The sequence below is a fragment of the Indicator indicator genome, chromosome 8 (assembly GCF_027791375.1).
Source record: "Indicator indicator isolate 239-I01 chromosome 8, UM_Iind_1.1, whole genome shotgun sequence".
In the NCBI taxonomy this organism is placed as follows: Eukaryota; Metazoa; Chordata; class Aves; order Piciformes; family Indicatoridae; genus Indicator; species Indicator indicator.
This window is the reverse complement of record NC_072017.1, coordinates 18,604,712-18,630,687: the sequence shown is the minus strand read 5'-3', so window position 1 is coordinate 18,630,687 and position 25,976 is coordinate 18,604,712. Positions and strand designations below refer to the sequence as shown.

The 25,976-nt window shown below is 39.5% G+C and overlaps 1 protein-coding gene across 2 annotated transcripts; it reads right to left on the bottom strand.

Moving 5' to 3' along the window:
* Positions 1 to 672: 672 nt before the first annotated feature.
* AADAT (aminoadipate aminotransferase) lies at positions 673 to 13,436 on the bottom strand. Of its 2 annotated transcripts, none has more exons than XM_054383036.1 (13): positions 13,355 to 13,436; positions 11,683 to 11,851; positions 11,333 to 11,465; positions 10,631 to 10,705; positions 9,080 to 9,289; positions 8,509 to 8,574; positions 7,270 to 7,352; positions 5,916 to 6,012; positions 5,255 to 5,316; positions 2,958 to 3,022; positions 2,469 to 2,575; positions 1,913 to 2,014; positions 673 to 714 (listed from the first exon to the last, which is right to left on the bottom strand). In XM_054383036.1, exons 1-13 carry the CDS (start codon positions 13,419 to 13,421, stop codon positions 673 to 675), a joined length of 1,278 nt encoding a protein of 425 aa, XP_054239011.1. In that variant the 5' UTR covers positions 13,422 to 13,436. The 2 variants fall into 2 exon arrangements, with proteins under 2 accessions (XP_054239011.1, XP_054239010.1); XM_054383035.1 differs by having other exon boundaries at positions 11,683 to 11,837; positions 13,329 to 13,421.
* Between the last annotated feature and the right edge of the window lie 12,540 nt (positions 13,437 to 25,976).

Here is a 25,976-nt window from a genome sequence, read left to right as displayed (position 1 = left end):
AGTGGAAGCCAGCAATCAGGAAACTTTGTACACATTAGAGAATGTGCAGCAAAACCCATGCAAACTGCAGGGGGCATTAGGCCAAATAGTTTGATTTGTAATCACAGCCTAATTTTGGTGGATTGGTTTCAATTTTTAACATCCTTACATCAGCTTTGTCTCACAAAACTTTATCAAAATTAAATACTGATCTTCAAAACCAGATGCCATACAGCAGGACAAGAAGGCAAGGGACACACAAAATCAATTCCAACATAAAGTTTTGGAGGAATGTATCAGTTGGGATTAAGTAACAGTGGAGAATACCACCTCAAGCACAAAATTTTCTAAGTAAACAATTTTCCTGTTTCCCACTTCAAATGGAAAACAAATCCCAGAACAAAAAGAAATTCAAATACAACAAAACCATGGTTTGGCAGCAAAAAGAACATTTTGGGTTTGAGTATTTTAAATGTTGCTGAATTGGAATAAATCTAGTAATGAAATGTCAAAAAAAAAAAAAAAAAAAGGGGAAAACTGTTTTTTACTCATTTTTTGATTTTTTAGCTGAAATGATCTAAGGAAACATCCACTTTATTGTGCTTGCTTTTAAAGCGTTCTGATGAAATCCAAGCATTAATAAGTATTTTCTGGAGACAATTTTGATTGCTGCAAGAGCTCCATTTAGCTTTTTCACAAAGATTCTTTTATAAGGCCAGCCAGTCTCTCGAAGGCCTGCAAAGACAGAAATATGCTTCACAGTTATATGCCAGCATTACTTATATAGGCAACACACCAAATCTGTAAATCTGCTACAACTACCCTTGTCATATCCAAACTCAGTATTTTTAACTGCAAAATTCTGCTGAAATTCTTTATTTTTCTTTTATAACAACATGTATGGGCTTTGGCTGCATAAAGCTTCCACTTTAAAAGCAGTAAGTTTTCTGAAACAGAAAAATATATTGATGTTGAAAGGTTATTCAGAGTTCAGATGCAACTAAACAGTTTTATTTTTAATAGAACTACTGATTCCTGGAAGAATATGTCTTTTATTTTAATATAAGGGCCTAGAGGCAGCAAAGATGAAAGAAAAGGAAGAACAGTTGAGTAGGAAAGCATATAAAAGATACGATTTGATTGTCAATGGTATGATTATGAATTATTTTTACAAAGAAAAAGGAACAAACAGAAGAAGTACAGAAGAACTGGAAAGGCAATAGAAGCACTTACCTGTTACAAATCTTCATAACTCAATGAAAATACAACCACAAATACTGAATTGTTTCAAGCAACAGAATCAAGTATTAAATCTGCACAAATAAATGTCACTTAACATTCTTCTCAGTGATGTTACAGATATAGCCAAATAGCATCCAAAATGTTTCTAAAATACACACAAGTCTAGTTCCAGAGAAATTAAATACAAGATATATGTCAACTATACGGAAGAAAAACAATCACAGAATCACAGAAACATTCAGGTTGGAAAAGACCCTCCGGATCACCAAGTCCAAACGATTCTTTCTTATGAAGAACTGACAACGCACACACAAACACACACAAAAGAAATCAGGTAATTCAATCTCGGAATGGAAAGTCTGGAAAATAAAAAGATATGTTGTGCCTGCTAATGCAAACAGCAAAACTGACTTCAGTAAAACCTTTATGAACAATGTCTAGGAGTGTAAGGATCTACATATGTGAGATACATGGAAAAATTTTAAGTTGGTCCTAAAATTTTGGTACTTTCCAGGTCATTTTGATACAAATATCTTGCCTAAGAAACAGCCAGTACTACTTCAAAACTACTGCTTAATCACCTAGGTACTAAAAACCACACTGGCATTCAAGAAAACATGTAAGGAGAAGGAAGTAAAAATGTGATGTGAGAAGCTGTGAATAAGAATAAAAACCAAAGAATTTCACTGACCAGGTCCATCTGGGCTGGAGTACAGAGAGAGAAGGAGGCTCTCACATAAGAACTTGGCTCTGAACTGTCAATATTGAATGCTCCTCCAGGGACAAGTAACACCTAAGATAGATTGATTAGCCACCCAGTTATCACCACTTTCACAGTTTTAAAACACTATGTTGAATTAAATTTGAGAAGGCTCACTGCTGAAACACTAGTATCAGAAGATAGCATAATGTATTTCTTCTCTTCAAAATGAGAAGCCAAAATGATGCAACCAGGAATTGCATTTTTTGCACACAAGTACATATGTTAATATTATATGTATACATGCTGTATATGTGACATTGTACTGTATATTATAATGGTTTTAAGTAACCTGATTAAATATCAACATCTGAATACAGACATGAAAACATTTTATTAATGAATCACTATGTGGCAATACCTGACTTGCAGACTCAATGGTTCCCTTGTTTTATGTGTGCATATATGTGTGGATAGAGATGATAAATTTGTTTTATCTTTGCCTTGTTAATTTTAATATTGTAAGCCATTAAACCATAGGTCATACTTCTTTCTGCAAAGCTTTTTCCATGATCAGCTGCTGTGTATCAGAAATACCCTTAATCTTGATCCATAAGAACATGCCAGCAGTAGGAGGGTGCCATTCTGCCAAGTCTGGAGGAAGAAAGTAGAGAATCAAGAAAGGTGCCCCACCTTACACTGATATATCATAGATTCAGCCATCAAATTTGGCTATTTCAGAGAGAGATTTTAAACATAAAAGGTATAAGAACAGTGGAGGTTTTTTTGTAAAACTCCCTTACACAGTAATGTGATGAGCTCTTTGGCTCATCACTATCTCCTTGTCCCACCACAAGACCATGAAAACAGCAGCACTAGGTAACTTCTCTTAAGCTTAATATTTAATGTCACTGATTTGCTTATAGTGCTTAGCTGTCACTTGAGTCAAGAGATGAACTTCAGTGATTCTTCTTGAACACAAAAATGATAAGTAAGTAGGAAAAAAAAAGTCATTAGCTGTGTTGCACTCACTGACCTTTTAACCACTTGTGAGCAGCATTGAGCATCGCATCCCGCTGGTTCCTGTAGAACTCCACCACTCTGCAAGCACATTATCAATTCCAAGTCGTGCTCTCATAGAGCTTCTCAGTCCATTTGTTTCCAAAGACAGAAATGAAGCTTTTCTACTTGAACAACCTAAGTGCATACTTAGGGGAAATATAACCATAGCCTAGATGGGCACAATGCAGTGTGTACAAAATATATATTGTGTACATAAAACTGTGCAAATAAAACTTTGTGTATGATCAGAGATGACATAAATGCTTCAGTGTGACTGCAACAAAGCACTGATCAATCAGACAGAGGAAATGCTTATGTGGCTGCTTCTTAAACTTCATGTATGTCATGGGAACTCTTACCTATATTGCATCCATTCTGTCTACTGTATCAGTGGATACAAGTCCTGTTAGTATTTACTGCACAAAACAAGCCTATTGAAAAAAATTAGATGCATGCATCTCCAAATGCAAAAGCACAGACTCAATATTCGTGTATTTGTGTTGAACTTGTGTAGAAGGTACACATGGAAATGGTACTTCAAAAGGCAGAAAGCAAACCTGTCACAGTTATTTGACAGCTGCCTGTTTTCTAAACTTCCAAATAATTCAATCTCTTACTGTGGAAAATGAACCCAACCCAAGTTTCAGTGTGGACAAGTCTGGTGCAGTAGCTTTTGTTGACACAAAATGAGGCTGTTGTGAAACAGGAGACACAAGAGAAATGCCTGATATAGAAATCATAAATCTGATGCAAGTGTGTTCCCATCTTCGTAGAGAAAACATATTTAGTACTTTGCATGATTTTACTTTTTTTTTTTTTTTTTTTACTCTCTGAACCAGTAGCTTTGATTTCTGGATTTTATTACACCTGACAAACATCACCATCACCAGAGGCTTGTATAGTTTTGGTATTCAGTCTATACCAAGTACTACATTATGCATAAAATGGTAAATCTCACTTCCATCACATCATAAATTCTGTTGCAAGTTTTCTGCTTTTCTGTTGCCATTGTATTTTCATGTTGGAATGAAATTATAAGTGCTTGTAAGACTGAAAATACAGCTTCTCCAAAGGACAGGCTAGATCTTACTTAAAAGCATTATCTAACAAACAACTTTGTCCAAATGAAATCACCTGGAAGAGATTGCAGTCAGCTGTTGGCCCCATCAATAAGTCACCTGACAACTGAGATTATAAGTTTGTAAAGGGTTGCAGTCTACCCTACCCCTGCCCTGTTTTTATTAGCTCAAGAAGTTTTCTGGTTTCAGCAATGGTTCCTTTTTGTCTATGAAAACAAGGTAAGTGAGGAGAGGCATTTAGATTTCATTTTTTTTTTTCCTAACTGCTCAATGGTTAGAGTGTGGTCCAAGTTTCCCTGCAAAACTTATCTTCATGTTGCTAATTCTTAAAACAAGGCAAAGGTAGGGCTGCTCTGTCTGCTTTGTTGTTTTTTGTTTTTTTTAATACTGATGCTTATAGTATGGACAACAGGGGACAGAAATGGCCGTTAGTGAAATATAAGAACTTCTGCCATGCTTTGCTTATGTTCCTGTTGCAGGCCTTTGCAGAGTGTAGCAGGCTCCCACTGAAGTAGGAAGCTTGGGGTTCTAATGGCATCTGAAATGAAGCACAGATACTCAAGAGAAACTAAGTATAATAAATGAAAACCAGATGCATGTTAGTCAGTATGTAAGAAATGCCTTGCTGAGTTAGCCTAGCAGTCTTGTCTCCAAGAGTGGTGATGTGTAGGCAACGTTTAGCAAGCGTAGATGAACCTCACTGCTGTCTGTAGGTCTTTCCATCAGGATCCATGATCATTAGATTAGGAATGTTAGAGCGTGAATCACTGCTGAGTTAGTGAGACTAAAAACTCCCTTTATAGAAACTATGCTGAGTCTTTCTCGATAGATTGTGTGCTCAGTGATAGCCTTTGCTATAGACCCTACTAATTTAGCAGTGGATGAAAACTTTATTCGCTGACTTAGAGCTCCTAGAAGCCTCTTGAATTCCCCTCAGAACTGCCGGTGGACTGGCAGACTGGCAGTCTTTAGTGACAGGTTATGTGCTCTGACCTGCATCTCTGAAACTTCACACTGAGCTTCTTCAGGGCTCTTCTGTGAATACTGGCACTGGTCTCGGTGTCCTGGCTTTTACCCATTTGCTCTTATACTGATGCACCTCCTATTACTTGCAGTAAACAGGTCAGGTTGTATGCAGGTAAAAAGAAGCAAAATGATAGATGATAGGATTCAGCATGTGGCATGACCCTACCTGTCTATATGCTCCAAGAAACCCTTTTCTCCCCACTGCTGAAGCAGCTGTGATACCATCGTCTAAAGAAATAAAACACATAATCAGCGCTGTATTTTAAAGAGGACTGTTTTGCGGTCATCAAGAGATACACAGCCTGATGCATTACTCACAATTCCACAGGCAAGAAACTGCACATGCCATCTCTTGGAGCCATGTATAAACAGAGGTGTCAACAGCAACAGACCATTGTAGTCCCTGTTACTGCTGTCTCCAAGGATTACGGCAGTGTTTTGTAGTTGGGGCAAAGGGACGGAAAAATGGATGGAGAGCTCAATATGGCAAGTGGGTAGAAAATTCTATGCTTTACTTAGAGATTTTTCAGGTGAACCTACTAGCAAGAGATAGTATTTTAAATCTTGATTCTTGAAATTTGAAAGTTAAAGGCATACTAGCTGTGCTTTCCATGCACCGAGATGCTTTTTAGCTCTGATTCTAATTTCTGTGGTGGTCTCTCTTCCTCTGGCAGAATCAACAATGTATGCTTTTTTTAATTAAAAAAAAATAAATGTACCAAGTGCAAAGCAACTGCAAAAGTGCAAATCTGTGTGTTTGTGGCTTCTTAAGACATGGAATATCTTCTCTTTTCTAAATAAAATTCATTTGGCACCTTGATACTTGCCTGTGTGAACGTGCTGGTGTGCATTGTTGAAACTTGAATGTGTAGAACAACTCTGTCGATAAGAGGTTTGGGACCTGTCAGAAAACCTATTCTTAACCTAGAGAGGGGGGGAAAAAAAGTTACTACAAAAAACCAACGTGTTCATCTTCTGTGAGTTATGGTTTAATTTATGACTGGTAAAACATGTAACCATTTTATTGATATTTTAATGATCTTTTATGCATTTAAGCTTATCTGTATCTTAATACTGCCCTGAGCATCAGGCATAAGCAACTTAGAAACCAACTAGCAAAATCATGAAATAAAAACATTTAAGGGTTTTTAATGCTTATAGTAGCTTCTTAGTTCTGAGGCTTCAGGGCATATCCTACATTTATAAGCTTTCCTCTGTAACCACAAAGATTACATGAATCAAAGGGAGGGAAAGATAGGATTTCACAAAATGAAAAATGCTATGGCTTTATGAAAAGCAGATGAGAAGTGACAAACTGCTTTATTCTTTCATTCTCTTGCAGTGCTGCAGAATGAATGGAATTTAGATTGATAAACTAGGTTCTTATTCATGTTTCAATTCTTATGAATCATCTTTACATATTGGCTGCAGTCTTTCTTTGAAGAAAACAGAACCAGTAAACTCACATGTGTCTTTGACAAAGATAAAATTGCATCATGCTTTTTTGCAGTGTCACTTCTGAAAGTGTAATCGCACTTAGCATCATGTTGTGTCCTCACTTTTTTCAGGAATGGGGTCATAATCCACTAGCTGTCAGTGCAGAATTCGCATTACTTTTTTACATTCATTAGGATAATAAACAAAAGCAAGTTAGAATTCAAATATGTTGAGTTGTGTGAAATGGCAACCAGCCAGCTTAGTGTTTCAGGTGGGTAAAAACAACCTGAAAGGACTGTAAGGCTTGAAGATGAGAGATGATCAGTATAGCCCTATGAACAGCTTGTGGAGATGGATGGCATCATTTCTCTTCTATATTCAAGTTCAGGGAATATGCTGAAATGGTAGGGGAGAAAGGAGCTTTTCTTTTTCCATTTCTCTAGGAGTTCTAGGAACAGAGCTGGAATCCAGCATCTGTCTTTCTGCCTATATGGTGTCTGCAAGAATAGGTTGCCTGCAGAGAGTGGTTTAACTATCAGCATCAGAAGAGAAACAGAATCTGGAGGTAAATGACTGCAAAAAGATGACACGAAAAGTGAGCAGACTGAGAAAAGCTGTAGACACCAAAGTACATTTCGGAGATGGATAGGTCTTAGATGAAAAAGCATTATGACATATGCGTGAAGTGTTAATCTTGTTCCTTAACTGAATAGGCAGAGCTGAGCAGTCTGAAGCTGGCCTTACCCAGATGACAGAATTTTAGAGAAAGAGTCAGTCCTGATAACTCGTCCATCCACATCCATTGAGAGGAAACTGGGAGCCCATGGCTTGGAAGTAAAAAAAAAAAAAAAAAATTCAAGGTGCAAGTAAAAGTGCATGTCAATCAATTTCTTAAATATTTTGATAATAAATATTTTACAGATATGCATTCCAAGGCAAAAAATGCTGCAACTTGCTGACAAGTGATTGTTTAGGTTAGCTGAGATGTGATTACAATATTCTATGAAAGTCATCAAGAAATCAGCCTTGTTATTTTTTGATGTTTAGCCCACCATTCAGCATACTAGTGTCCAGTTCAAGTTTTAGTACGATGCCATCATTAAGAGAGAGAAATAATTGCCCTACCAAGGTTTTTTTTATGCAGTAAACAGACACTGTAATTTCAAAGATAAGAACCTGTAGATTTCAGTTTTATCTTAAGGAGATCAGAAGATACAACCAAATTTTGAGTTCAGCATGCTTTATCCATATCAATAATTTTACTTTTACATCTTCTCTCCTTGAAGTATAACAAAGCTCCACAATGCTATTCAATGAGTAAATGGAGCAGGTTTATTGCCTCCTCCCATAAAAACATATTTCAACATCAAAATACTGACCTGTAGCTTTATCAGTGTTTTACTACTTGAAGACCAGTTTTTATGCCTGAAGTTAGGTATTTTTGCAGACTGCAAATGTAGATCCACGTGTTGAAGACAGGTGAACACTTGTCTGCTACCCATTTGGGGAAAATTTCCATGAAGGGAAGCTGCCTATCCTGTAGTACTTCCTGTGGTATCTGAGAGCTCTCAGGTTTTCCAAAAGGCAAAGGTGGGGTAAAAATGGAATATAGTAGATTGGGAGTAGGCAGTCTTCCACTGAATGAAAGAAGAGACTGGGCTGAAAGGTACATTAAGAGGCTGCTATTTTTGAGTGCTACTTTGGTGGCATACTTGTTTTGCTCTGAAGGCAGTGTCTTTGCTGTTTTCTATTAAACAAAATTCTGTGCTGTATATGGCTTGATGAATTTGAACCACTAATTAACAGCACTGGTGCAATAAAATACCAGAAAGCAGACAACTGAAAGTAGCATAGACTGTGAGGTCTACAACTACCTTAGCAGGACATGAAGAAGGAGTATTCAGGGAGATCCACAGCTCAAACCTTTGTTCTCTCTTGGACCAGAAAAGAAAATGTTACTAAAAAGTATGGAAGGCAAATTACCTTTTCAAACTGAAGAAAGTAGTAAGGATCATCTTCTATTATGAGGAAATCATACTTTCTTGCAAGCTAAAGAAATTAACAAAAAGTAAAAGATGTGTTAAAATATGACAACACTGTAAATTGAGTTCTTTCTATATCCTGGGCCCTATTACCAGGACCATATTATGATCCTATGGATTGCTCATCAACTATACACAAGGTCCTGTCAAGAGGAGCTTCCAAATGCCCAATTTAGACATAAAACAACTCTAAGAGTAAACACAGTTCCTGTAGTACAACTGAGGGTCTGTTCCAGGAGGTGTTTGAAACCTGCAGAAAACTTGCATTTAATTCCAGCTCCTGGCAAAGACACTGGCTAACAAAGGGCTAGTGTTGCAAAACCAATTTATCTAATGCATAGCCCATCTCTGAAGAGTCGTTATGAAAGACATTCTCCTAGAAACAAGTTCTAGGAAGAATGTCTACTGGACCAATAATGGGCCCAAATACCACACACAGGGGATCCTCAGTGAAATGAGTCTGACACTCACCCATTTACGTATACAAGGTTCATGAGGCCCCAGCTACATACCTGGTAAATCTCTTTCTTGCGCTCTGTGGTCAGAGAGTTTCCAGTTGGGTTGCATCCATTTGGAATAGTGTACAGGAATTTGGGAAGGTTGTGGCTACGATTTTTTACATCATCTGAGCTCCAAGCAGATAGAATTTCCTTTAGAGCTTTTGGAATGATGCCATGTTGGTCACTAGGAACACTGATGATATTACAACCCAAAGGTCTCAGCTGTTGATAGGTGGAACAAAACTGTCATCCCATAATTCAAAGGTCTTCCTTTTGTCATTGACACTGTTAAATTTCATTAATATGACATCTCTCTGGCTTCATAGCTATCTCGCTCCATTTGCATGTGATTCAGAGTAAAGTTTGCCTGAATTTGCTGTGAAGCTTGTCAGACTTTCCACATTACTCTTTATTTGCCCTACTGAGCCAACTGAAAAGAAATAGGTAGAGGTAGCTTGTATGTTCAGCTACTGCTCTTCTCTAGGAAATCACATATGGTTTTGCAAGCAGGAAGAGAGTTTGTGAATTTGAACTGTTCTTTCAGGACTCCTCATGCTCTTGCCACAGACTAAGTTTATAGTACCTTCATTTCCTACTGACAATATACACTCTATTTCATTGGAATCACAGCATTTTTGAGGTTGGAATAGACCTCTGAGATCATCAAGTCCAGCCTCTGACCTAATACCACCACATCAACTAGACTAGAAGTCACAGAACTGTAAGTTTACTCTTCACTGACAAAGGGCAAAGCATCTGTTCTCAATAGATGTATTCAGTGATACAGAGGAAAATGAAATAATGCTACAGTAATGACATGTTGACAGCATTATTGGAAAAAAAATAGGTTAAATGCCAGCAAAAAAGCATGCTGTCTCCCCTCTGTGGAATTTCAATTTCCATCATGTAGCACTCTGCATTTTTAAGTAAAAATGCAAGTCGCTGCACTGTCAAAGTACAATTGATTAGACAAGATATATTCAAACTTGGCACAGCAAAAAATAACAATATTGCTTTTGATACAAGGGGAGCCTAGACTGAAATTGTGGAGTATTATCTATTCTAACCCTTATGCATTTTAAGCTGACACTGCATACTGATTAAGTTACTTTTCAGAAGTAAACTCTTCTATTTTTTGATAGTTAGTAATTCTCACCCTTGTATTCATTTACAGATGTCTTGGGCCTATTCCAATGTTACACTATTTATAGTCATGGTGTAATCAGACCATGAAGTACTTGAGGTGAATGTGCTGACATGCTGAAACACCCACTTGTTATAAATTTGCTTCAGCCTGACTAGGTTGTGATGGTTTTCTTGCCAATACCAAATGTGATCTTAGCCTTTGAATGAAATAGGATTTGGAAGAACTTCTGTCCTGGTAATAGCTTTTATAGAACTTTTAGTGGAAAAGCTTGTATGAATTAATATAAAACTTGATTCTTAGGTATACTTTTACAGTATATAGAGACAGTGTACATAAGCCTGCAGAATAGGTAATAAATTGCTGTTATTTACTTCAAATGTAACATTCTCAATGTTCTGCAGCTAAAGAATACTTACAGCTGCTAGTGTACCAGAGTATGTAGGTGTATCCAAAAGGATGTTGTCTCCAGGATTAATAAGCATTTCAAACACCTAAAAATAATAGAATCTATTTTAGTAAGATTGTGGCCTTCTAGTACACATATTTGTTACTACTTAGCGGGATTAAAAATCTTGATCAGATTTTAGTAATTCCCTAACCATTTCATTATGCTCTGTGAGAAAAGCAATGAATAGATGAAAAAATCTGCTCTAGAGCTAAATGAAGCTAGCTAATTGGCTAGAGAAGATCAATTTGAAATGGGAAGACAGTGCTGTATAATACAATAGAAACAGTAGTTCAGTAACAGAAAGGATCAACTAAGCAGCAAGAGTGGACTGGAAATGGCAACTAGTTAAGGAAGTCTAACATAATTAGAATTGAGTTATGGTGAAGCAAATAATGCACCAATGTACTTACTAGTGCACTACTTGAGTAACATTAAATGTTATCTTATAGTATTTTTTTCTGACATGCTTTTTGGTTTACCTGAACATTCAAGCAGTCCTGAAAGACTAGACTGCCACCCCGGTTTTATTTCAGATCAAGACATACGTTTAACAAAGTACCCTGTGTATAGTTACACTGTCAACACTTAATGCTGAATACAACTGAACTGATGAAAGAATAAACCTCTCTCTGAAAGAAATTCTTTTAATATATGAAGCTTTTGGTCTTACTTTACACAAGCCTTCTTGGCTTCCAGTTGTGACACACACATCCATTTGTCCTTGCTCAGGACTGTAGTGGGCTGTGGGGGGATTATGTAGATGCTGCTGGAAATCCTTTAGCCAAGACAATAGTTCTGGAATCCTGAAACATCAATGAAATAAGGTGTATCTAACATCTTATATACGACGAAGCTAGGCAGTTCTCTAAATCACTGCTGAATCTAGCACACGGTCACGAGGCTGATTTCAACTGTCACGCAGAGCCTTAGATGCTGATTTTATGACTGCTTTATCAAATGATGAGATTTTATGATCCCTTGATTCTGATATCTTGAAGTGCAAGCAGCTGTGACAAATACCCTGCTGAGGCTGAGTATTGGAGAGCTCTCTTCATCAGATCTTCCCCAATTTCAACATCAGTTCCATGTCCAAGGGCAACAGTAACCCTCTTAAATGGAAAAAGAGTAGGGTTTGGTGCCCCTCCAGCCAGAGAGATGAGAGATGGAGGAGACTTCTGCATCAGTTCAGCTGGAGAAAAAGGAAAATACCTTGATTACAATTTGATTATTGCAACACTGTTCATATCCATTAGCCAGTATTTAATAACTGTCCAGAGAACTTGGTTCTATTTTTTCACTTTATTGAAAATTATTAAAAAAGCTTTTATCTGGACTGTCCTACTATCACAAAAAAATGTTTTCTATGACTAGTGTCTTTTAAGCTTCAAGACTTTAAAATCTTAGTCTTCTCTTCGGACTGACTCGGAATGATTGGCTTCTTTTGTGTGTTCAGTCTTACTATAGCTGGTGTGGCAGTAATGCAGCAACACTGACATATATATGATTACAGCTATTCCATAAGGGAGTGGAATGTTTGTGGTAGCCTAGCTTTAGTAGCAGAGGCACTTTGTAAATATAATCCACTATAAAGAAAACGTTAGCAACTCTTGCTTTAAAGTCAGTTTCACAATCATTGAATCTATGCAGTGCAAACTGGACCTAAATCCAGCAAGGGTACTTGATTGCATTAAACCTAACAGCTCACAATATGGCATTCAAACTGGCTTGACCATTTTACATCAGAGGACAGATGACACACGATCTGGCTTAAAGCCTCCCATTATTGAGTTTATTCTCCATTACTTATTAGCAAGCAAATAAGCATGGGGAGTTAATTCAGCTCAGTGATATGGGTCCTGCCTGTGAGTTTTGGTCTGGTAAAGAGATTTGTCATCAAAACAGCAGCCTCAGTTGTTTTTATGACAAGCTGTGCTATTTAATATTTTTTATGATGCTTATCACTTGAAAAACTATAGAGACTGACTAGAGTGAATCAGTTGATGTAGCTGTACTCGTCTGAAGCACTTTTAAGCAGAACAGCAAATGCCAGCCCCTTACCGAGAGAGGAAATTGACCCCTGAAGGCTTACCTAGTGATGTACATCTCCTACACTGATTCTGTCAGGTCCCTGTAGGTTTCAACTATGTAAACAAGTAGGCAGTTAACCTTTTCTATCTGTTACACAGAAGACTAAACAACACAGTAGCCTAAAGCTAGTCTAATACAGAAAAGGAAAGTGTAGTAATACTGAGGGGTTGAGGGCAGTAAGGAACTCAACTTTTACATGATACAGGAAAACTAGGTGAAAACAAACATTGTGCTAGGACTGAATTCCAAGACATCAGTAGTTCCTTGTTTCAGGGCAATCAGCTTAAATTAGCAGCAAACTGTGCCAAAAGCCCTCCAGATGCAGTAGCAGAGATTTTTCAGACATATACAGGAGTGACAATAGTTCTTCTGTTTGCATGGGTTTCTGAAATGGTTTAAAGCTCTTAACTTTTTTTCTTCTTTATACCTGCTTTGTATCTCAACTTAACAGAAGTCAATGCAGTTAACTGGCCTTGCTTGTTCAGTTTACAGCATGATTTTCTTTCAAATCTTTACAACTCTTTCAGCCATGATATGCTATCAAAGTCCAGAATGTAGAATGATGTCCTTCCAGAGACCCTGGAAACATCAGGTCTATACTCACTCAGAAGTCTTATTGGAGATGCTTTTCTTGCTGCACTCACAGTGGTGATGAATCGCGAGTAATTCATATCTATAAGGAAAGAGCAATTAGTTGGACATGAAGATAGAAAAGTGAATAGAAACTGCAGTGGGTTTGTATGTGCATCTCCCACAAGTAATGCTTCTAATTTGCCACCTTTGTAGATATGCTCTATAATAAACTGTCAACTTGTGTGAAGGAAGGAGACTTAACTTTCTCACTGTTAGAAACTTTCCCACTGGTTAAGGCACTTAGACCTTGCAACATACATTAAAAATCAATGCTGGAATTTTTCTGAATCCAAGAAAAAGGTTTTTACTTCTTGCAGTCTCCCAGTGAGGCTGGCACTGTGAGATTAGGCCAGATGCTGTTGTTCTGACCAACACAAATAGCAATACAGCCTTGATCTGGGGAATTTGTTGGTCTGCCAGTGAACAGGAAGAAGTCCCTTTTCCCTCCTTCCACTGCCAGTCGTAGAATTTTAAAGGCAGCTTACGAACTTGGAGATCAGACAGATCTTAAGCAATCACCATCTCTTTTTAAATGATAATCTATCTTTAGTTTATGAGGAATTGCATTTAACGTGCTTTAACGACTGCAAGCCATCATTGAGTCACACCACTTATTAAATTAGAGGGATTTTTTTATATATATAGGGTGGATAATTAAGAATGACTTTCAAAATGCTTCGTATTAGTGTTCTTTTCCTTCTTTTTTCCCTGCTGCCTGCAGAGATTCAGTAGACACTGAACTGCAGTCCTCCGGGACATCTCAAGGCCTCTTCTTACAGAAAAACCATCTCCTTCGTAAGGGTGGAAAGCACAGGAATGAAATTAGGTGCAAAGAGTCCCTATTATTTTGATCATCCCTTCCAAATATTCTTCTACTGAATTTACAGGAAAGAATCCTCTAGTAACCGTAGCAACATGCATGTGCTGGCAGTTATTAACACTGATCTGTCGAGCAAGGCTGCTTTAAAACAGCCGAGCACCTCTAATTTCTAAAAATACCGTTCCCAACTTTCCTCCCTCTGCTGCGCGATTCCTCCAGCAGAGGCACGCCAAGGCCCTGCTCCAGGGAGCTGCCTGTAGCCGAAGGCTGGCTGGAGTTGCCTTTCAGGAGTCCCGAGCCAGTGGCTTGCCTCCTCCCCGAAGCGATTCCGCAGACACCCCACTGCTGCCCACCTTCTCGGCCGGCACGGAGTCCCTAGGCCCACCCCGATCGACGCAGCCTTAGCGCGACCGCCTTCCAGTCCTCGCCGCAGGGCTCTTCCCGGTGGTGGGAGGCACCGCCTCCTTCCACAGCCTCTCCCGGCGGCGGGGATGGCGGTGATCGCGCGCGAGTAGCGACAGGATGACACGGAGCCGGAGGCCGTGCCCGGGGAGACCAGCGGCGGCCGCCCGCGCTGCTGGTCACGTGTGAGCCCGGCAGCTCCGTGCCCGCGCAGATGGGCGCCGGGGAGACCCCTGGGTGCCGAGCGGGGCGGTAAGCAGCTCTGGGCAGCGGGCCGCGGCCGAGCCTGGCCACTGCAGCTGCTGGCTAGGAGCTGCGGGGGAGTGGGGGCTGTAATTGCAAGTAGCGCGGCCGGGAAGGCAGCTGGGCTGCATTTGTGGCTGAGCGGATTTGTGCGCCGGTCCTGTGTAAAAGCCTGTGTAAAAAATGTGCGGCTGCCCCTTCGGTTCCGTCTGTGTAATGTCCTTAAGCAAGGGCTGGAGCTCGATAGGGTCGGGGAGGAGTCGGGGGGAGACAGCCTAGCAAAGGGCACTGCGGCGGGCCGTGCAGTCCCGGTGTGCGGTGAGCAACCGGGCGAAATCAGCGTTGTTAGCGGGGAATGCGTTTTCCTTTCGTCTGTAAGGATGTGCTAGCGGACCTGATATGTTTGGTCAATACAACAGACTTTAAATAGAATTACTAGTTTATAAATTACTAAAAAGAGGCGGCACTGTGGAGCAGAACTAAACCTGGTATTGTCTTGCAGACCTCACTAGGGCAGCTGTAAATAACTGGAAGTATATTTTCCTCATGGTCTTAACTTCATAAAGCTGCAGCAGCCCAGTCATGCTACTTCCACCACTTCTTGGGCCTTACTTTTCTGGAGCCACATGGATCAAAGAAACTTGTGTTCGTTAAAGCACAGCAAACATTTTCTTGGTTTTCAACTGATTAATGCACTTAATTATTTTTCCACAAAAGCCGCTGCTATAAAAAGGAATAAATGTTTAGATTGAAATTTGAAGCGAAGCATTTGAAAGTAAGGTTTTTTTTTTTTTCCTAGTTGAATAGGATCATAGAACAGTTTGGATCATAGAAGGGACCTTAGAGATTGTCTACTTCCAACCCCCCTGCCATTGGCAGGGACATGTTCCCCTAGAGCAGGTTGCTCAAGGCCCTGTCTAGCCTGGTCTTGAACACTTCCAGGGATGGGGCATCCATAACTTCTTTGGACATCCTGGTCCAGAGTCTCACCACACTCACTGTAAAGAATTTCTTCCCTATATCTAATTAAATCTAATGTCAGTTTGAAATTGTTACTCTTTGTCCTATTACTACACTCCCTGACATGAAGTCCCTCCCCAGCTTTCTTGTAGTCTCCATTCAGATATTGAAATGCTGCTATAAGGTCTCCCTGGAGCCTTCTCTTTTCCAGGTTGAACAACCCCAACTCTCTCAGCCTGCTTTCATAAGAGGGGTGCTCTAGCCCCCTGGCTAATCTTCATAGCCCTCCTCTGGACCTGCTCAAGAAGATCTATTCTTACCCTCAAGGTCTCAGAACTGGAGGTAGTTCACCACAGGTGTCTCACTGGAGGCAGGGCAGAAAGGGAGAGAATCATCTCCCTTGACCTGCTGGCCACATGTTTTTTGGTGCAGCCGAGGATGTGACTGACTTTGAAGGCAGCAAGGGCATGTTGCTGATTCATACTCAGTTTTTTGTCCACCAACACCCCCAAGTTCTGCTTTGCAAGTCTGTTCTCAATCCACTCATTGCCCAGCCTGTGTTTGTACTTGGGACTGCCTAAATCCATATGCAGGATCTTGCACTAGGTATTGTTGAACTTCATGAGGTTGACATGGGCCCACCTCTCAAGTCTGACAGGATTCCTCTGGATGACTTCCCTCTTATGTGTCGACTGCACCACACATCTCAGTGATGTTGGTAAACTTGCTGAGAGTGCTCTGAATCCCATTTTCCGTGTCACTTGCAAAGATGTTAAATAGCACCGGTTCCAATAATGACCCCAGAGAAGTGCTGTTTCTCACTGTTCTCCGTGTGGACATTGAGCTGCTGAGTGCAACTATCATACCAATTCCTTATATACTGAGTTGTCTATCTGTCCAATCCATGTCTCTCAATTTAGAGACAAGGGTGTTTGGGGATACTATTGAATGCTTTGCAAAGAAAGGCAGGATCAATTGTTTTGACATGCCCTCTCCTCTCTGGATGTTGCATACTCCTGCTTGTGCAACATGTGACTGTAACTGCTACTACTTAGATCCAGAGACACGGCATCATTTTCTTGTAATGGCTTTGGGCTTCAGCACTGTAGGGCTGCCATTGTCGTTGTTCCTGAGTGTGAAATGAAAGAGTGGTTTAAGTATAAACTAGTCTGAAAAAACAGTGCAAGGATGTGCAAAATCAGGCATGCTGTGCAAATATCTATGTTTTCCTACTTTGGAGGCTGGAGAGTAAAAATGCTGAAAGGGATGAACAATGTAGCTAGGCTTTAAATCAGTAAATCACCAGGCTTTAAGGTGTCCAGTGCTTAAAGCACTGGCTCAGCGTAAAGCCTGCACAAAGCAAAGCTGAGTTATGAGAGCAAAACAGCTCTAGAAAAGCGAGGAGGCACAGTAACAAGATGCCTTTTTTTCTGCTTTAATTTGGATGACTTTGTGAAGTATTCGAATGTGATGAAGAGCCCCATATTTAGACGGGATGGATTAAAAAAGGAGTTCCTTCCTATTTTGTGGTATAGATGAGGAAGGATTATTTGCGTAGTTGCTTTGTGAATGCTGTTACACTGAAAATCAAATTTCATACTAACTTCCATGGCCTGTAGAATTCCAAATTTAGGTAATTGCCTTGTAACAATGCGATGTACTGATAGAAATGAAAGATGGGTATATAACTATGAAATAACCTAGAAAATGACAACTGTAAGAAAACCATTGGTTATATCAACTATGTCCTTAAACAGCCACAAATGGAGAGATACCAAACTTCTGTGTAGAGCTGTCTTGAAATCACTGATTAAAATTGAGACAGCTTTTGTGTAATCTTGTTTTTTCATTTCCAGGCTGTCAGTGTTGCAAATCATGGCACAGACCAAAGGCCAGAGAAGTCAGAAGAGCGATTTCCATTGATATCTGTGGGCTTTGTCTGGTCTCTTAGCCAATAATGGTGTCATCTTACTGAAACAAATTGAAGAATTAAAAAAAAGAAAAAAAGAAAGTGTACAAATGTTCGGATGCTTATCCCTCTTGGATTCATGTGGCAGATTGCTACCTCACTGTTCATACACCACAAGGAAAACACTCTGGTTTTCTGCTGCGTAAGAATAGTTATTTCCTTCCTATCTTTGTGTATTATGTGCACGCTTAGAACAACGGCTGTTTGGCCCAAGTTCTAGATAATTTGTGAGGCATTGGTAAGGCACACGTATGGTTGTTTCTAATGAGGAACATTTCCTGTGGTCTAAAAATGTCCTCTACCTCTCCAAAGGTAAATTAGCTGAGGCTAGTTTATGTCAAGTTATGTATTACAAAACAACCAACAAACAAACCAAAAATATCTTAGAATCAGTCAGGATTGGAAGGGACCACAAGGATCATCCAGTTCCAACCCCCCTGCCATGGGCAGGGCCACCTCACACTACATCAGGCTGGCCAGAGCCTCATCCAGCCTGGCCTTAAACACCCCCAGGGATGGGGCCCCAGCCACCTCCCTGGACAACCCATTCCAGGCTCTCACCACTCTCATGGTGAAGAACTTGTTCCTCCCGTCCAGTCTGAATCTCCCCACTTCCAGCTTTATTCCATTCCCCCTAGTCCTGTCACTACCTGATATCCTAAAAGTCCTCCCCAGCTTTCTTGTAGGCCCCCTTCAGATACTGGAAGGCCACAATAAGGTCACCTCAGAGCCTTCTTTTCTCCAGACTGAACAGCCCCAACTCTTTCAGTCTTGTCCTCATAGGAGAGGTGTTCCAGCCCTCTGATCATTCTGATGGCCCTTCTCTGGACATTTTCCAGCACGTCCATATCCCTCTTATAATAGGGGCTCCAGAACTGGACACAGTACTCCAGGTGGGGTCTCACCTGAGCTGAGTTGAGGGGGAGAATCATCTCCCTTAAACCACTTTGACTTAAGAGAAGAAGTAGGTTAGGCAAATAATATTCCTGCAGTATTTCCTTCTCTTCTGAGGACTTCAGAAATAACAAAATGATTTTCCTTTTATGAGGACCAAGAGGAAAGCAAAGAATTGAGAGGGTAAACACTAAAATGGCACTCAGAGGCTGTTTCTGCAACTGTATCAACTGGAGAAAAACGTGTAAGTAACTCTAAGAAGATGCAACCTATCCCAGGATACTATAATTTTGTTAGTTTTAGAGCATATTTATTCAGTAAGACTTGCTGAATGTCCTATTTGGAGCGACAGTTAGGCATCTATTGAATGCGAGCCTGTGAAAAATATAATACTGTCTGCAGAGGACCTAGTCGGGAGTAGAATCGCGGGAAGGGTTAAAGCCTCAGCGGTGGTGATGCGGGCGATGCGAAGGTGGCCTGTGCAAAGGCGGCCTGTGCAAAGGCTGCTTTGTGGGCTCCACCGGCTCTCCTTGGCCATAAGATGGCGCATCCGCACTTCCCCGCCGGGTAGCGAACTCAAACTAAATCCAAATTTCAGATAGAATCATATCGCCATGCTTTTTTTTTTGACTGTAATTGCTTCACTGCAGGCAGTTTCTGAAACTGGAAATTAAGTCCCATCTGAACAGCTTGGCTATCTGCATTTCAGTAAATGGGTTAAATTTTGGCCGATAATGCTCATTATTAGTTAGAGGCAACGGAATTAAAAAATGGTACTTTCAAGAGAGCATGACGATGTGAAGGTGGAAATTTTAGCACGACGAATGGAATGGCTGCCCATGAGAAAATCGTGTAAGATCAGGAGACGGATAAGTGTGAGATCAGCCATTTTAAACATCAGAAGCAAATTGTTACTGCCAAGGGCTGCCTTTCACAGGAAAAATGCTGATTTAGGCAGTACCTTTGTGTTTGGAGAACACCCTGTATGCAGCAAACCATCACAGGTGTGCAGCAGCAACAAAGGTCAGCAAGACCCTAGCAGTGCAGAACAGTTTGAATCTCGGATGTGAACATTTCACTGACACAGTTACTGTAAAGATCAGAGGGCACCTCTCTTTTCATGTGGAAAGGAGAGTGCTGGCTCTGTGTCGAGAGACAATTAGTGGAAGAGATGCGATGTTAGTTGTCCTTTGGGTTTTGGATTACTTGAATAATTTTCTGACTGTCTTCACTGCAAGCTCTTGGGAAAGTGATTCATATTAATTCCTTTGTATAGTGCCTTTTTTGTAGTGGGACCCTGATCTTGCTGGCTGCTAATCAGAGCTACTACAAAACAAGTAGACTTGCTTCTCCCCCTCTCTTTTGAGACAACTGTCTAGTCAGACCTGTTTACAGTGTCTTTATCCAGGGTTTTAGAAGTTGTTGCATCCCAAAAATGGGAGAGAGCTTAGGTAACAAAGAAGATTCTCAAACAGTTACAAATTCTGCTGTTATCCAGATAAAATTAAACAGCAACTAAGCTCACTTGTAAGCTGTCGTTGTCGACCACCTCAGGGTTATAATGTCAATGTGCCTTCTGCTAGTGCTCATTTTGTGACTTTTTTTTTTTGCTCCACATTTGTTTGGTTGGATTTTGTTTTTAAGTGGCTGCCTCATTGTGTCTCAGAGACTGTCAGATAAAAGTAAAGGGACATCCATGGAATTCATAATAATCATAGCAGCTGTCAAATATCTTGGTGTGAAAGACTTATGGCTCTGCAGAGTGACAGCTGTGGCTTGTATATGTTTGAAGCAGCCCTCTGTGATTGAAAGGTGATTTCACCCAGATATGTAGCAGTCTTATTCTCTGATTGACATATTTTTTTTGGTGCACCAGGGCTGTCATTGCATCCATCTTTACACTTTTCCAGTCAAGCAGAGAGAAAAAAAATGGTTTACTAGGTACTTTAGTGCAAACTCTAGAAAAGTTGACTTTCACAGTATGTTATTCCTCAAAAGCAGTTGCTTGTTCCAGAATGTGTTCCTTTGATAGGATGTCTCATACACTGAAATGTTTACCCTCAACATGCATCAGGCACTCCTCAGCTTAAAGAAAAAAAAAAAAAAGCCAGGAGTGATATTTTCAGATCACTTTGTCCATGCTGTAGAAGCTGAAATTGGATGGAATAAAGATCAATAATGTATCCAGTTAATACATGAACATATAAATGAAATGAATCATAAGAAATGAAATTACTTTTTCTGACAATCTTGAGATAAATGCTGTTCTACAATACCTCAGTCTTGTCAATTTGAATTTATATTCTAGGCAAACAGTTGCTGACATGCAAACCCTATTGTGTAAATCTCCCACGAAGTGGATACTCACTATTATTTGCAACACATGTTACTCCCTGGGCTCAGCCTTTATTACCCATTTTCATTTAGGCAAAAGAATTTTTCTCCCATTGCTTGGTATGTTCTTCTGTTCCTGGCGAAGATCACATGTTTTAGTCTGATCCAAGGGTGTCATAGAATAAGGAATGATTCTAAAGGCAGAATGAGATCATGGAAAAGTGAGACTGTTGTTTCATTCTTGTCACTGCCTGGAGAGAAAATGTTTCTCGGGTGTGGCAACAACTGGTACTAGAGATGTGCTATGTTTGATTGTGTAATTTGAAGCTTGTCTATTCTTTTCAACATGGAATAATTTGCTGGTTTTGCATCTAGTGTTCTTCAAGCTGCTGTTAATTCATGATCAGAATGTGGCCTTTTATAATGGGATTAACTTTATCCTGACTTGGGCATTTACCATATTTAAATTTCTGATTCTTTCTTCTATAAACATAAAAATTAATTCAGACTATTCTTTTCTATCCTACTTCAAGCCAGATTTTGCATTCGGCAGTTGTGATAGAATTATGCCTCTGTTCCATTAGGTTTTATTCTTCTTAAGAGCTAAGTTTCTTCATTTCATGTTCAAATTACATCTGTAGTAAAAAGAAAATCATGTCACTTCTGAGAACAGATGTCTACATGTGTTTTCAGAGCAGGGTGTGGATAAGCAAGATCCTCATATCAATCAGTCTTACAGTGGTTATCTGCCTGCAGTCTTTACATGGCTCCAGAGATGATACAGAATTCCTAATGCAGCCTGAAGGTGCTTCTGTCACTCTGAATATACAGGGAATCCGGGGAGATTGACTGATGCAGCTATTGCCATCGAAGCATGCAAATTCTCTCCTGTGTTACGTACATCATAATATCCAGTCTGAGCTTGATATACTATACTCTTTAACAATCATAGAAAACTTCTGGGAAAGCGTATTTTATATTTGCAGAGACTTATGAAATGAACCAATTCCATCCCCTGCTTAACTTCACTAGTGGCCATTGCTCTGTTATGTTTGTGTTGGCATGTCATATTACTCTGTTGATGCATCATACTTGCCTTGCTCTTGGACAATGCCTTTGAGATTCAAACCTAAAACAAATTAAAAGCTTCAGGATCTAATCTGCAGAGTCTGACCTTTGATGTGAAGTGTTTCTGTAACATTAACAAGAATTTAATCTGTAATGAAGGTTAAACATTCTTTAACATACTTAAGAATAAAGAAAAGACTAGGCAGGAATGAGGAGAACCAAGAAAGTGTGTCTCATAGGGGTGCTTCAGGGATTTATTTATTTCTTCAGAGCATCTCTCCTTTTGTCCACCATTTGTCTCTCAGAGAACATTGTCAGAACATTCTCAAAGCGCTGGGTTTCTTCTCTGTGGATGATTGCTACATGTGACCACTCCTTTTCTAATGAAATTTCTAAATGCACCATTGTTCTGGTAATGCTAATCCTGTTAATTTGGGTTGAAGCAAGATCTGGTTTAATTATGGTATCTTTTTCTACTCTGTAATCCTTATTTCAAACACATGAAACTCACGCTGAGCTCTGCAGTTCCAAGAGTGAAAAATACACATCGTTGAGCAGATTTTTGGGCTTCTACCCTTGCGGGTTGTCAACATGATCCTTTTTCATTAAGTATATTCATATCTGCCTGAATTCTGCAGTGCTGCAGGATCTATGGGAATCATCCTTTCAGACTCTTCATTGTGTTGTACTTATAGCTCTGTCTGGTTCCTTGAACTTCCTTCTTATTTTGCTTTCTTTTCTATCATGTTCTTTCATATTACATAGGACAGGTCCCTAGTTGAAGTGAATCCAATTTCTTCTCTCATTTCAGAAGAGATCCTTAACCAACCTGTTTGGGTTATAATGAGAGTATGTTTTGTGGTCTGCATGCCACTTGTTACTGCTTTCATGCTGTTATGTCTAATGCTGTAGTTCACAATGTAACTTTCATAGGAAAATCAGAATGATGTATTTTATTTGTTGCACTAACAGCATGGATGGAAGCAAACTCATGAGTGGTACAAATCTGGTACATCTTGGAATGCTCCTTAAATGGTGATGAATACAAATTGAAGAAGCTTGGGGCTTTTTAGCTTAGAGAAGATTGAGAGGGAACCTTATCAATGCTTTCAAATACTGAAAGAGTGGGTCAGGGGGATGGGATCAGTCTTTTTTCAGTGGTGCCCAGTGACAGAACAAGAGGTAATGGGCACAAACTTGAGCACAGAAAGTTCCATCTAAACCTGAGGAGGAACTTTTTTACTTTGAGGGTGGTAGAGCACTAGAACTGGCTGCCCAGAGAAGGGATGGACTCTCTGGAGTCATTCAAAGTCCATTTGGATGCTGCCCTGTGCAACCTGCTCTAGGTGAACCTACTCTGGTGGGGGTTTGGACTAGATGATCTCCAGGGGTCCCTTCTAGTCTCTATAATTCTGTGATTATTAAATAATACAAAGAAAGTTCTAGGAGGGATAGTTTCCTCTTGGTTTTAAGTAGTACAGTTAGTTTCTTCTGATGTTGAACTCCTCATTCTCATTTTGTAAAACCCCTTGATTCCTGTGTCAAGTGAGGCTTGACTGTGCTATTGTTGTTTGATGAATTTTGTATTTCAGTGTTTCTCTCAGACAAGTCTCTCATCCTTCTTCCTTCTGGGTTATCTGGAGCATAATTCAAAATCCTCAAAGAGACAACCTCAAACAAGTTCATTTTTATGATCTAGATTTGTAAAGCACACTAATTTTTTGTGGGTTTTTTGATTTTGTTTTTTATACACTGCTAAACTTTAAAAATGATAAGCAGTTCTGTAAGTACCAGCAATCTGTGGACTTGTACCTCTCTGTCAGCATATTCAGAGGAAGCAATTGCATTTACAGAAAGAATGATAAAATTGACTGTATCATATAGACTCTGAACAGTATTTTAATGGCATCTTAGTATTCATCAAGCCTCTTAGCTCTGCAGTTGCTTTTGTTTTGCTCCCTGTTTGCATTCATGCTATAAATCACTGCTTTTAAAATGGATTTAGAAAGTGCTTTTCTAATGCTGTCAGCAATTAAACTGTGAAAGTTAATTCCTCAGGAATTAAGTTGTCCAATTAATTAGTAAAACTAACACAGAGCTGGTACAAGTTAGATGAACTGTTGAATGATGGAATTAAACATAGAAAACAACAATATTCACAAGGCAAATTCAATAGATGGCACAATAAAGCAGTTTGTCTTGTATAGGATGTCTGAATTTCCTTCATTTTTGGGGAAGCACTCATTATAAGTAACTGATTATACAACCAGGCCATGCTTTTGGGATAATTCTGGTTAATGCCATGTATTTTCTGTCCTAGGAGGAAAAAACAGAGGGACTACTGTGTTGCTGCTGCTTATAGGTGGGTGATCTTGTGCTGAAATGTTGCCTGTAAATGATTGTCAGCGTTTGTGAGTGTCCTTGGGATTCCAGGATTTATGAATCAAAATTCTAGGCCATGTATGAATTTAGAGGAGCTCCTTATTTCTATGGCGTGCCAGAATTCTTAGGAGAGATTATCAATGGATGTTGGACTGGTAGTTAGTTGGAAATATTGATGCATGTTCTAGGATTCCCTGAAGTAGCTGAGGTCAGAATCGGAATACCTGTGCTTTTGCTTTTAGGATGGCTGCATATTGCCTCTGCAGGTACTTCAGGCTGTGACTTAAACTGCTTTTTAGAAAACTGTGCTTGTGTTAGAATGCTTACCTTGTGCCTAACTTAACCAGATGCCAATGTTACTCTGACTACACCCATCATAGGCAGATGTAGGGATGGTAGAAATAGTTAAAAATATTATTTGGAAAATTTGGAAATCATCTTATTGAACGTTCTTGGAATTTGCCCATGCATTCTTGGGCATTTATAATTTCTTTTTAAAAGTCAATAGAAAATTAAGCTGTCAGACTGAATGAGTTTTAAAGGGTTTTTCCACTTTATGCTGCAAAAAAGCCATGATTCCAAAAGGGAAGCATGTGTCCAATTCCTGGCTATCCGTTTATGAAAGACCGTTGAGAGGCTGTGCTGGATATTTGCTGTTGGACGTTAGACTGGTCAAGATTGGAAAATGTCAGGATTTTTATTCTATTTGCTATCTTGATAGACAGTGTTGCAGCTTCTGAGACTACCAGGGCAGAGATGTGTTAGATAATGTTTTGAGGGTTTCCTATCAAATAGCTTGTTTGAGCCTTCTCCAGCTGTCAATCACCATGGTAATTCTGACTTATGTGATATGAGTCTCTTAACACTAAACCATCTGGAGGTGATGAAATACTCCTGAGAAGATTCTGTGGCTTAGCTTCACTTTGAGGGGAATGAATAGTATACATACAAGGCTGTGAGCCTGTAAGAGTGGAAGGACTAAAGCTGAAAAAGCAGTGAGAAAGTCATAGATAAAGAACCACAAACATCTCATTTTAGACATCTGGGTTGTGGCTAGCAGTGAATGAAAACAAATGTAAGTTCATTAGATGTTTTTACATTTATTTCTTAAATGAGTTCCACTGCCAAGTGCTTTCAAATGTTTTTCTTCCTCAAAATCAAAATTACTATACATTGATATCTATGGAAAGGCATATATCCTGTCTTCCAACTTGTTCATTTAGATGTTGCTGCGCTTTCTAAAGGTATTTTGAATTACCTACTTGAAACATTGTTTTTACTAAACTTCCTCTGTAATCTGGCAGTGTCATGTCATGTTAATTTGGCTAAAACTGCATCAGAATTGTGGACTTGGCTTCATAGCATAAGAAATCGAAAATGTTAATACCCTTCTACCCCAAAAATACAACTTCTTGGTTTATATGAAGTAACTACAGATTTTTGATATTTTTGGAGTTTGCTTGGTCTTAGTAGATAAATGAAAGGGAAAGACTTTGTCACATAATATTTCAGTGTGATTCT

Coding starts and splice junctions, on each gene's coding strand:
- AADAT (XM_054383035.1), bottom strand. CDS start 13,421: ATGAATTACTCGCGATTCATCACCACTGTGAGTGCAGCAAGAAAAGCA. Junction 5,317..5,915: donor ACACCAGCACGTTCACACAG/GCAAGTATCAAG, acceptor TTATTTCTTTAG/ACGATGGTATCACAGCTGCT. Junction 3,023..5,254: donor TTCTTGGAGCATATAGACAG/GTAGGGTCATGC, acceptor ATGTGCTTGCAG/AGTGGTGGAGTTCTACAGGA.